This window comes from Channa argus, chromosome 20, assembly GCF_033026475.1.
Source record: "Channa argus isolate prfri chromosome 20, Channa argus male v1.0, whole genome shotgun sequence".
Classification (NCBI taxonomy): Eukaryota; Metazoa; Chordata; class Actinopteri; order Anabantiformes; family Channidae; genus Channa; species Channa argus.
Window position 1 is genome coordinate 14900750 of NC_090216.1, and position 12054 is coordinate 14912803.

The following is a 12054-nucleotide window of genomic DNA, read 5'->3' on the forward strand; positions in this document are numbered from 1 at the left end:
AACGGGGATAAAAAGGATGAGGCAGCTGGTGGCGCGCGCGGACTGGCAGTCGGGGCGCGCTCTGGCACACGGGTGCGCGCGAAGCGGTGTGCAGATGTGTCGCAGATTTTGTAAAGTCACTGGAGGCGCAGAAAGCTCCAGAGCCCCGGGAAGACGCTCCGCGGCAATGGGCCTTTAAACTGTAAAGACTACACGGCGACTGAAGGGAAAGGACGGAACCGAGGGAGCACAGTCATAGACGGTTAACGTTAGCTCAGTTTGCGGAGGAGGAGGACGATAGTTGGATACTTTACACCCGACGGACTGTGGCGTGCTGAGATGGAGCTGTCAGCGATTGGAGAGCAAGTGTTTGCTGTGGAATCAATCGTCAAGAAAAGAGTTAGAAAGGTAACAAGCTTAACATTTTTCCAGCATTTATTAGCCCGTGTTAGTCCGTGTCCAGGACGTTGTCTGCGTTTGAAGAGGGCACATATTTGGGAGGTGAGGATGCTACTTGAGATGCTAATGAAAGCTTGAGAGATTAAATGAACGGAATTGAGCGACTAATCTGCTTATGTAATTGCAGGCTGTATAAAGGGGGCGGGGTAAAGGAGGATGTCCCCAATGAAACGTGGTGTGTGTTGTCATTGCGCTACATCAGGTGTTTGGATGAAAAGGCTGAAGAAGGGCTCGGTATCTACAAAAACACTTCTTTTTGGGGCCTGTTTGCCTGGTAAATTGGATTTGGGTCCAAACACCATTTGCCATATGGTGTTGACAGGTGCAGGTGCGCTGCTGGAAATGATTGCGCCCAAAATGCGGGAGAGCCCCCTGAAACTCACTAGTTGTGACCCCCACCCCCCCTCAAACCACACACACACACACACACACAGACACAGACACACACACCCCAATTTCACACATACACACACACACTCCATACTTTTACTGGTGGAGTAGCAAATATCTGCTCGATCAATCTATTGTTGACAGACACATCTGGTTCTCTAGCTGATGAGCTGTAAACGGGTAGAAAAATTCAAATTTAAATACTTTATAATAAAGTTCTAACTTTAAATTAGGTTAAACTATGAGCAGAGATACTAAAGCAAGACATTTGACATAGCATATGCCTATATCCAGACTGAACATACTGAAATGACTGCTATTTTGTTAAGTATAGTCTTAAATGTTGCATGTTACACCATGCAGTGAGGCCAAAAATTAAAGGTTAATTGATTATTGACAAATCTGTTGACCTTTTTTGATAATAATAGTTTTGTGTAAAGCAATGGTCCCATTGTCCATCAATCCATTATCTTAACCACTCGTCCCATTAGGGCTCCTGGAGGAGCTGGATCTGATCCCAGCTGTCAGTGGGTGAAGAGTAGGGTACCCACTGGACAGGTCTCAGGTCAGTCTCAGGACTGACACAAAGAGACATGCACAGACAGACAATAATTCACACTCAAATTTACACCCATGCACAATTTGTCTTTGCACTGTGAAAGGAAACCCGATGACCTTCTATTTGTGCTAACGCCTCCACCACCGCACAACCCATGTCACAATATCTCTATCTTTTAATTTTTAGTTATGTGACCAAAGTCCAAAACCCAAAGGTATTTGCAGTTTCATAGATAATGTTATATCCTGCCATAACATAAAATAGAGAAAATCCAGTTACCAGTTGACTAACTCAATAATGTACAGAATATACTCATAAAGTACATAACAAATACATAGTGCACTGAGTAAGGTGTGTTTCTCTGATGGCAAATAATGTACAATAGTGAGAGGTTGAGAGAGGTTGCTAAGTAGTGTGCGTCTTAACTGGAAAGTACAAATTGAAAATTAATTAGGAATTGGGGCTGTCAGGTTAGTTGAGTACACAGAGACATATTGAGTTGAACTAATCTTTCCAGTTACACTTTAAAATTATCATAGGTTTTAAGTAAAAAAAGTCTTTTTTTTTTTTTTTTTATATAGCCATAGGCTAGTAAGTACTTTTAGTGCAAAATATTTGCTGGCGTGTGTCAGATAATTTCTACATTAAATGGTATGGAAGTTTAAATGTATTCATTAAAAGATCCACATTTAAAAAAGAAAACACATGCTCTTAATTTATACTTCTAGTCCCACCCAACATACAGTAATTGTGTGTCCTCTTTAGCTCTTCTCTTTTACGGGAACTGGGTGAGTAAAATGAAACCACAAAGAAAAGTGGTGACTTCACACCCAAAAATAAAAACCTTGAAGTTATTAGTGAGTAATGTCAAAGAGGATGACCAGCGCTGAGCGGCTGGGTTCAAAAAATTCAGTTCAATGTTAAATATAGATGTTGTCTGATTGCTTGCTAACATCATCCTACACATAATATTTCATATTCAACAGACATGTCATAAAAATATTTTAATTTTATTTTTGTGGAAAAAGCCACAGTCTATTCTTAATTTATGAAGTTAACTTCTTGACTGCTTCTACTCTTAAACGTTGTCATTACAGGGGAATGTGGAGTACCTGTTGAAGTGGAAAGGCTGGCCTCCAAAGTAAGAAAGGAAACTCAGTCTGTGAGATGAATGTGAAACTTGCAAATATTCATCCTTTTCACAAGACGGTTATGACAGATCTTAGATAAGTGCAGAAAGTACCAGGACCATATTAAAATGAACACAGAATTAAATGCATATTATCAAAGATAACACATCACGGCACATGCAGAGAAAAGTAATGACTGGTTGACTTTCTGTAGATGATACCATCCACTTTGTCCATTTGCTTAACACATAGTTTTTGTTTGAGTCAAACTGAAGAAGATGAATCCTTATGTGAGGCCCTTTTTTTAGCCAAGACATATTAACTGTTTGAATACCTTTTTTCTAAACAATGTACTTTTAATCTATAGACTGATTATAGTAATCACCCAACTGCATGTAATAACAAATTAACTCAATTGATGAAAAAAGGCTTTTATACACTTAATTGTTTTATATTACAGGTACAGCACATGGGAACCTGAGGAACACATTCTGGACAGGCGTTTGGTGCAGGCCTATGAAGAAAAGTAAGACCACCATTTAATACTTGACTCATGAAAAGTGTAGTCGATTCCAGAAAAAGCCCAGAGTGTCTGACACATAGTGGAGCAGGAATGTGCTGACAAAATCAGTTTTCATGTTACATTATATTAATTAAAAAGACGTCATGACTCAGCAGACCACAAGATCCTAGACCTTTTTATTTTGCATGTCTCCTGGGTTGTTGGTTGTAACCAGATGCAGTTACACATAACACTCCACAGCAAAGTGCACCAGTTGTGACGGGAAGAACTCTCAAATCAATGAGTCATAACAATGTCAGAGAACATTCAGTCATGTGATCATTTTCTCTGGTCTTTGGTTTTTATAGAGAACAGAGAGACCGAACTCTGGGTCATCGAAGAAAAGGATCAAAAGCTAAAAGACTCGTCCTGCAGGTAAAGTCTGGGGTTCTGTAGAGACAGTGGATTTCTAATCTCCACCACATCAAAGTTATTGACAACTGAGTGTAAGGTTCTCTTTACATTTTCTTTTTTCCATGTTTGGAACTGTTCTTATGGATATTTTACTTAAACTTGTTTTTCTACCACTCTACATTTCTACTTTTTCTGAGCAGTTTGAAGGTTTTCTCAGTTATTTAAATGTTGCCTCTGTGATGCATTTTTGTCTTTTTGGTTTTGGTTCAGAATACTGTGTACACCATGGATCTCCGCAGTGCTCACAAGACTCCAGAGAGGCCTCCACCTCGCCTGCGTCTCTCCCTGACACGCTCCCTAGTCCCTGAGGATGAGGATGAGTGCTACAGTGCCTGCAGAGAGGACCCCCATCCACAAATGGCATATTGCAAAAGCAAACCAGAGAAGTCACGGCTAAGGTTCCTTGAGTCAAACCCCCCAAGTCCTACACAAGAGGACTGGGAGTGCAGGGGAGAGGAAGAGGAGGACATTGTAGACTTTGAAGAGGACATAGAGGAGGAGGAGGAGGAGATAGCAGTGACAGGGAGCGGAGCAGAGAAGAGCAGAAGCTTTCTTAATGGTAAGTGTTTCGGTCAGTGAGTGGAATCCCTATCACAATGTGGTTTATCTGACTGATTTAGTGCATTTACATGCACTTGAGTAACCAGGTTGCTGTTGGTTTTCTAGAGTAAGTCAATGTCTTAACTGTTTCTTAAGCTAGTTTCTGTAGGGGGAAACCAGATTTTTCTAGGAACCCAGAGTTGTCTGCCATGTATACAGCTAACCATGTTTCTAATTTGGTTTTAACAAGAGCAGATGTACAGGACAAAAAAAGATCAAACTCAGAAAGCAGCAAACCACCAAAACAACAAATCCTGCAGAGCTGAAAAGATTATTTGTGCTTGAATGTTTGACACTGCATGTTTTAATTAGCAGATGTCTAACTTTATTTGACTTTACTTTATTTGACAGGGACATCACACAGTTCTAAACAAATCTGTACCAGTGCCAGAGTGCACTGCTGTCCCTGTTCACCTGCTGTCCCTGTTCACCTGCTGTCCCTGGACAGATATAATGTCACACCTAAAAATCAATATAAATGATTAAACACATGAACATTACTAAAAATTGTTACAGCATAAGCAATATAGTTCAAATGGATAAACCTACTACATTATTAAACACATATGATTTAAATATCTTTGATCTTTCTGTTGTGGTGCATCCCATTTGTCTTTGTCATCTTATAATCTCCAGATCAGTGCAGCAAGGTTAACTCAGGAACAGTACACGTGATGCATCGCTGACTGACTGCGATGCAACCCTTGTTCTTTCTGTTCTTTTGTCTCCATGTTCCTGCCTCATTCAGGACAGGAGAGGACAGACGACTGGCTCTCCGGTGTTGGACCGGATGAGGTCACACCATCAGAGAAGCTGGACAACATGTGGAGACCCATCATTGGCCCGGGTGAGGTGACAGTCACAGATATCACTCTCAACTCCCTCACAGTGACTTTCCGAGAGTCCAGAGTGGCCAAAGGCTTCTTCAGAGGCTGGAGCTTGGAGGTCTGAATGCAGTCAAATGGGAGTATGTTGAGTACTCTGGGAGGCACTGGCTTAATCACGTTATGTGAATGGTGGTTGACGGCCAGTGTTGGCATTTTTGGCTTCCCCTTGTTGGCTACTTCCAGCCTGGTCAGTCTTTACATGCACAGAGTCGCCTGGATATTAGCTAAATTCCAGATAATGTTCTGTTTAGCTACGTTGCCTTGAATTAAAGGGCCATTAAATACCTATAACTTGTAGTAGCTGCTGTTAGTAAACAAAACGAGAAATATCCAAAACTGTGGTCTATGATTATTATGTCAGCATGTCATCGCCAGCACTGGAGGACCGAATGTTATCGGGCTGTGGCCCACAACTGGCTACCAGCTGAAAATTAGAATGAGATAGGTGAGAGGGAGATGACTTGTAATTCCATAAAAAAGGTTTGTAAAATGAGCTTTTAAAGCCAGACACGTCATCCTCCTTAGAAACATTACTATTTGGGTTTAGATTTACCACCTTAAATGTACCCTGTAGGGTCTTTTTCAAACAACTACAATTAAATTTACTTTCAAAGTTCCACACCAAAAATTGTTGGAATACATTGCCTGGTCTGTGTAAATGTGGTGGTTTAACATTATAGAAATGGAAAAGGAATAATACAGAGATATGACAATGTTGTAATTTGGCAAAATAAAAGCAGGACACATCAGTGCAGCCTGTGAAGAAGAGAAGGATTCCTCTGTGCATGTAAACATGGCCGCCCTTCCAGCTTCTCTTCCACACCAAGCTAACTGTTCAATACCGGACTCAAACATATTGTATATACTCCAAACTACAGTGAGGTTGGCCTGGCCTGACGGTCCCATACTAACATGTACCTGTAACCTGTAAACACATAGACTGTTATTACTGTACAACATGTGGCTTAGTCTTGTATGCGTTTCAAAATCCTCAGAGAGATGATTTGATCCGCCTGCATGCCTTTCTCCTCCAGTACAGTCATATCAATGTGAGACAGCGTAGTTTTCTCTGTCTCTGTCACGCAGCGCTTCATCTCAAAAACATGAGTGTGGATCATAGAATGTTCTTTGGAATTGCACTGTATTTCCTTCATGAGGGGTTGTGTGTTCATCAGCGGCCTCTTTATAGAGTTTCACTGAACGTTTTAGACAACTATAAATCCTGATATTTAATGCTACAGTTCCTAAAATGTGATAGCTTGTGCCAATATTAAGTAGCTTTTAACTGGTCTTTTCAAGATTCAGTGGTTTCTCTTTGAATTGAATTATCTCGCAAACATTGAAAAAGCTCAATTAGACAATCATTACCACTAAAAGCTGGAATAATACATTTAGGTTACGTTGAGCCCCTGGAGCTACAGATCAATAGTTTAAAAGACTGACAACTACATATAAAACACATGATAAAATCTGCCTCCTTTCGGAAGGCAGATACGTAAGTAACTGCAGACCTAAACCCTGAATAAAAGACGTATCCCAGTTGGCTATCAGTTAATAAAACTTAATCTTATGTAGCAATGCTGTTCCAATCAGGTTCTGTAGCAAACTCCATTTGCTGTTGGCGAAAAAGCACCGCATTCGAAGGATTTGTTACTGCAAATGAAACCATTCACCAAGATAAGTTTTATTTAAGTGTGTTCCAACCTGAGGGTCACAAGAATAATGTAGATTGTTGTGATGCTTGTCCATGAAATAAGGAAAATCTAAACTTTTATTAAGATAATTTATTCATATCTGTGAAAAATTCTGGCGTTATGGCAGCAGAGCAAAAGTGACAGCAAAAACAATGAAGTACATTTAAGAATATGTGAAAATATATAGTGAATTTAGTGGACATTTTTTAAGGTATATATTCCTTAATCTGGGTTGTTGGCAAATTATCTTTGATTGATTTACTCAAAACTTAACCATGCAACCTATGACAAAGGGAGGAAAGTGGGTATATTAAGATTTATGGTAGAAATGGTAGAAATATGATATACAACACAGCAAAATGTGCAAATTTGAATTTGAATACTTTCAGAGAGCAGTGGTATGCAATTTTAGGCTATAGGCTAAACGTGAGAAACAAGCCAATATTAATCAAATTGTTAGGAAACTAAATAATAAGTCTGTCTGTCTTCTTCAAACAGTTATCAAAATAAGAGTTTGAACACAGATTTCCAGAGTGAATCTAACTAATTTATGAAGCTAAATTCTCCAACTACGATTCCAGTCCAATTGTGTAACCCTGCTGGCTGTGTGCCCGGTGCGTACGGGAGCTGACGTGACGTTATGTGTGGAATCTCCCACAGTGGCGTCCCGTGGGTTCGAACATTGTTCATCCCACACTGAGGCTGATGGTTGTGCATCTCGCGATCTCAAAACTGTCTGTGTGTGACAATGAAGCTGCAGGGAATGGAAGTGCCTGAAGTTGCATAATGCTGTGGTTGTTTTGTCTGTGGAGCTTTTAGGGCTAAAGTTTCTCTTGTTTCTTCACACACACACACACAGTAATACAGTTCCAGCTTATTTGGCTTCTTTATGACTGAATGCATGGTGGTCTACTTATTATTAAGACTTGAACTATGAGGAGACTTTAAAGGAGAGAAAGTGGAGGGGGCAGTAAGGAGAAACTTATTTTTTAGTCCTTATTTTTCTACATTGATCTGAATGTATATTTATTCTTTAAAGATTCCTGTGTATTTGTCACGCAGGTGACTGAATAGTTTTTATAAAGTTTGTGATACCCACTGAGGAGATGATGCCATAAATAAATGTACTGACATGACTAAACAAGCACCTTGGATTTGCCGTTGCCTAATGTTGTCGTCCGTGCTGCTTTCATCCACCACTGAATTGTGCACTTTATTGTGATGTAAACCTGCACATTAACTACATATGTCTACAAAGTGTTATTGTGTACACAGTATTTCTATGGTAATACTAAAATAAATGTTGCTCATGTTTAATATATTTTTTATAAAACTTGGCCTGCTTATTTTTCATTCCACGTGTTCATTGACAAACAAATTGGTTAAAATCCTGTTTTATTGTATAGCTGCTTGCTGCTTGTGTTTTTATCTGAAAGTGTCCATGATCTGTCATTTTAGTTGAACCAGAGACAGAGTCACTTTCTTTTCATCCATGTGACAAATTATATTTGTTGTTAAAGTGTAGAAAATGTTCATGGATCAGCTTCACATTTTACTGAACACTGATCGATGCTATTTCTGGTTTGAACACAACGAAACGGTGCATTGACAAACACATAGACGCAGACTTTAAACCTCTAACCTCTGAAAGACCAAACCCTGCAGATGCCGGGCTTAATGAGTAGGTAACAAGTTAAAAAAAAAAACACTCCATTGCATTAAAATCATTAAAAATATAACCAATAAACTAAGAAGTGGATTTAAACACAATCAGAGTTTTACCTTGATGTAAGTAGCTCCAAAACATGATCTACGTCAATTCCACAAAAACTCTTCATAGAAGACACCCATAAAATGTGGGATGCTACCATTTTGACCAGATATCTAAAAACAATCTTAAACCAATATGAAGTAGGTAGTAGTAGTTTATTTTATTTATCTTTTAATTTTATTTATATTTATTAATAGGTCTACATTTTGAATGTTGGACAAGTACAGTAAGTTTGGCTATCGAACAAGTAAAACATCCCAGCTACTTGCCCAAAGGGCCCAAGGGCAAGTGGTCTAAAAGGCTTAATGTCAAGCCCTGCCAGACATTATTAGGTTTATTATATATGTGCACTCTAAGTGAACTTGGGCTGTTAAAAAATTAGAAGCTTCATCACTCAAACTGGAGATCTATGATCCCTTCAGTTAAGCCACCATGACCCTTATTTTGCCAAAAAAAAGCACTCACCTTAAACCCTCCTTTTGGGGACTGTATGGAAATTATAAGAGGAGTGGGCAGAAGATAGATCAGAAAATGGAAAATGGTAACAGATATACAGTGAGGCTCATGAATATTTTATCAAATTTGGCCTCTATACACGACTCATTAAATTTAAAATGAAACAGTTGTGATGTGAGCAAAGTCAAGACATGCAGCATCAAGGGGTTTTCTAATATACAAACCCATTTCAGTTTTATGTTCACTTTAACTTTTCAACAGAACACGTGATTCTTTTTAGAAAGGCTTTTGCTGACAAAGGAACTGCAGTACGCTAAGCACTTTCATTTTCTAAATAGCTGTTTGCTATTAGCCTTCCTCTGCTTGTATTTCCTAAAGAGGATAGCGGATAGAGATCAGCAGCTACATGTTTTCTTGTATTCCTTCTTCCTCCACCATCACTGGCTTTTCACTTTATCACCTCCACTGAGACCACTCCATCTTCACACTACTCATGCTGTGACATCGCATCACTGCCTACACGTGCAGCGCACAAAAAGCTGTGTCAGAAAAATTAATTATATCAATGTGTAAATCAATAGTGGCCACTCTGCCACAGTAACACAGAGAATCCGCTTTGCAATGGTTTACATGTCCTTTCTGCACAAATGGCACAGAGAGGAGCTAACTCACACTCTGCACATAGTTTATTAAAAGAATTCCTGTCTCGCTATCGATTCATTTTCATTAAAACCAGAAAGCTGGTATATTAAGAGATGTTTAAAGTAATGTGATTGTAACTTTGACTAGAAATGTAGTGGAGTAAAAAGTAGATATTTGCTTTTAGATGTAGAGTAAAAGTCAAAGTGGCTATAATTGGGTCAACAGTACAGACACATAAAAATGTGCTTCAGTACATAACACTACAGTACTTGTACTTCGTTCCCCCCATACATCAGGACACAACTCAAAGCTCCTGACTGACTGAGTACTACTGATACCAGAGCAACCTACCTGCAAATCTCACGCTCCATTTCACACTGGATACTTTTGATTTTAGACAGCAACTTACGGAGTCTTAATTCAATTCAATTCAGTTCAACTTTATTCATATAGCACAAATTCTCAATAAAGTCACCTCGGGGCACTTTACAGAATAAAGTCAAGACTATAAAGATGTATAGAGAGAACCCAACAATTCCCCCTGGAGCAAGCCCTAGGCAACAGTGGAGAGGAAAAACTCCCTTTAACGGAAGAAACCTCCAGCAGAACCAGGCTCAGGGTGGGCGACCATCTGCCTCGACCGGTTGGGGTGAGTGGAAAGTGAAGAGAGAAAAGAAAAAGAGCAACAAAAGCAACAACAAAACATCAGGCAGGTTGGTAGGACCAGTAGCTGCACACTGGAAAACACACAGCTTCAAAGCCAGGGACACCTGCAGAAAGGGACAGAGGGAGAGGGACAAAGAAGGAGAAAGACAACTACGAGAGAAAACACAGTTAATGTCATACAGTGATGACAATTGTGGGGAGAGAGGAGAGGATGAAAGCAGCTCAGTGCATTGGGGGGTGGGTCACCCAGCAGTCTAAGCCTATAGCAGCATAACTAAAACTAACTACGCTTTATCAAAGAGGAAGGCTCCCATTCTACCTTTGAAACTTCTGGGAACCACAAGTAGGCCTGCATTCTGAGATCGAAGAGGTCTACTGGGATGATATGGTGCTATGAGATCTTCTATATATGATGGAGCCTGACCATTCAGAGTTTATATGTAAGAATCAGAGTTTTAAATTCTTGTATAGATTTTATGGGAAGCAGATGGAGAGAAGCTAGTCAAGGTGAAATATGATCTCTCTTGCTGTTTTCAAAGGTTAGAAGTGAGGTTAAACCCGCATCCTCAACCAGGTAACTTTCACAGTCCATTGCTTACATATCATTTACATGACAAATTAAATATTAACTAATTTACTTTCATTATTCAAGTGCTTAATGGACATAGAGTTTTTGTGACACAATTTCTAAATCCCTTTAATTCTAGTTTGTTTACCTTTTCTCTTAACCATATACCTCTGGTGGCATTTAAACTAAATATTATACCTAGCTAACAAAAAAATAAAGATTTTGCCAATTAAAAGTGCAAATATTAACAGTGCAGTCATCCGAAAAAAAAAAAAGAAATAAAAACTGCAACTTTTTTTCCATAGGTACAAACATACTTTATTGTACAATTAATTTATTGGCAAAAACAAACCCGAAAAAAAAAAGAAGAAAATTACAAAAAAAATAAAAATAAAAAAATAAATCAGACCACCAAAAATAACTTAAACTAATGAAAGTGGAGCAACGATTATTTTTGTTTTCTCTCAGCAAGCACCAAAATTGTTAACAAGAGGAAGGAAAAAGTGGTCGTGGATTCCATTTGAATAATAAACAAATATTTAAATAGTCATATTTCCAGTCTCTTATTCAGAGATTAAAAACAAAACAAACAAACAAAAAAAAACAAAACTATTTGTTCAGTTGCCATTGGTTTGTACAGTGATTCAGTATGTTTACAACTATATTCATGTACATAAAACATTTCTTCAAAAGGATGGTTTAATATACGCCACGGTCTCCCCAGGGCAAACTGAGTGACTGTCCGCAGTGTCTTTTTGCATCACCATAACATCTTTAATACAAAACAAAACATGTTTTATCTAATAATTCCTGTAGCTTCAAGTTTTATTTCCAAAAAATAAAATTAAATAATATATCTATATATAAAAGACAGTTTTTCCTTGTTTTTTTCTTATAAAATAAGTCTCAAGATATATTGCCACCTGGTTCTGATGCATTCCCTCCCCATACCCAGCAAGTCAAAACTTTGAGAAAAATAGTGAGCATGTGAGTATTGTGTCTTCAGTCCTCTCCATAAAAAGCTAAATGACCAAATTTAAACTCATTCAGTTCACACCTGTAATAAACCTCTGACTCAGTTCTAATTCGTGCAGGTTTTAAGTTCTGAGATTGTTCAGGTGTGTGATTTGTTGCAATACACCCCCCCCCCCTCCCCCTCCTCCCCAAAAACCTTGTCAAAAATACACTGAAGAAGGCGCATTGGTGCTTGTGACCTACTACACCCCACACTGTACCTGTTACAAAAAAAATCTCAATACTGTACAGTAGCTCAGGAG

General features: G+C 38.8%; 1 protein-coding gene across 2 annotated transcripts; it reads left to right on the forward strand.

The window, feature by feature from the left end:
* Position 1: 1 nt before the first annotated feature.
* Positions 2 to 7995, forward strand: cbx7b (chromobox homolog 7b). Of its 2 annotated transcripts, none has more exons than XM_067488884.1 (6): positions 2 to 387; positions 2485 to 2528; positions 2978 to 3043; positions 3388 to 3454; positions 3704 to 4052; positions 4730 to 4867. In XM_067488884.1, exons 1-6 carry the CDS (start codon positions 319 to 321, stop codon positions 4777 to 4779), a joined length of 645 nt encoding a protein of 214 aa, XP_067344985.1. In that variant the 5' UTR covers positions 2 to 318; the 3' UTR covers positions 4780 to 4867. The 2 variants fall into 2 exon arrangements, with proteins under 2 accessions (XP_067344985.1, XP_067344984.1); XM_067488883.1 differs by having other exon boundaries at positions 10 to 387; positions 4842 to 7995.
* The last annotated feature ends 4059 nt before the right edge of the window (positions 7996 to 12054 follow it).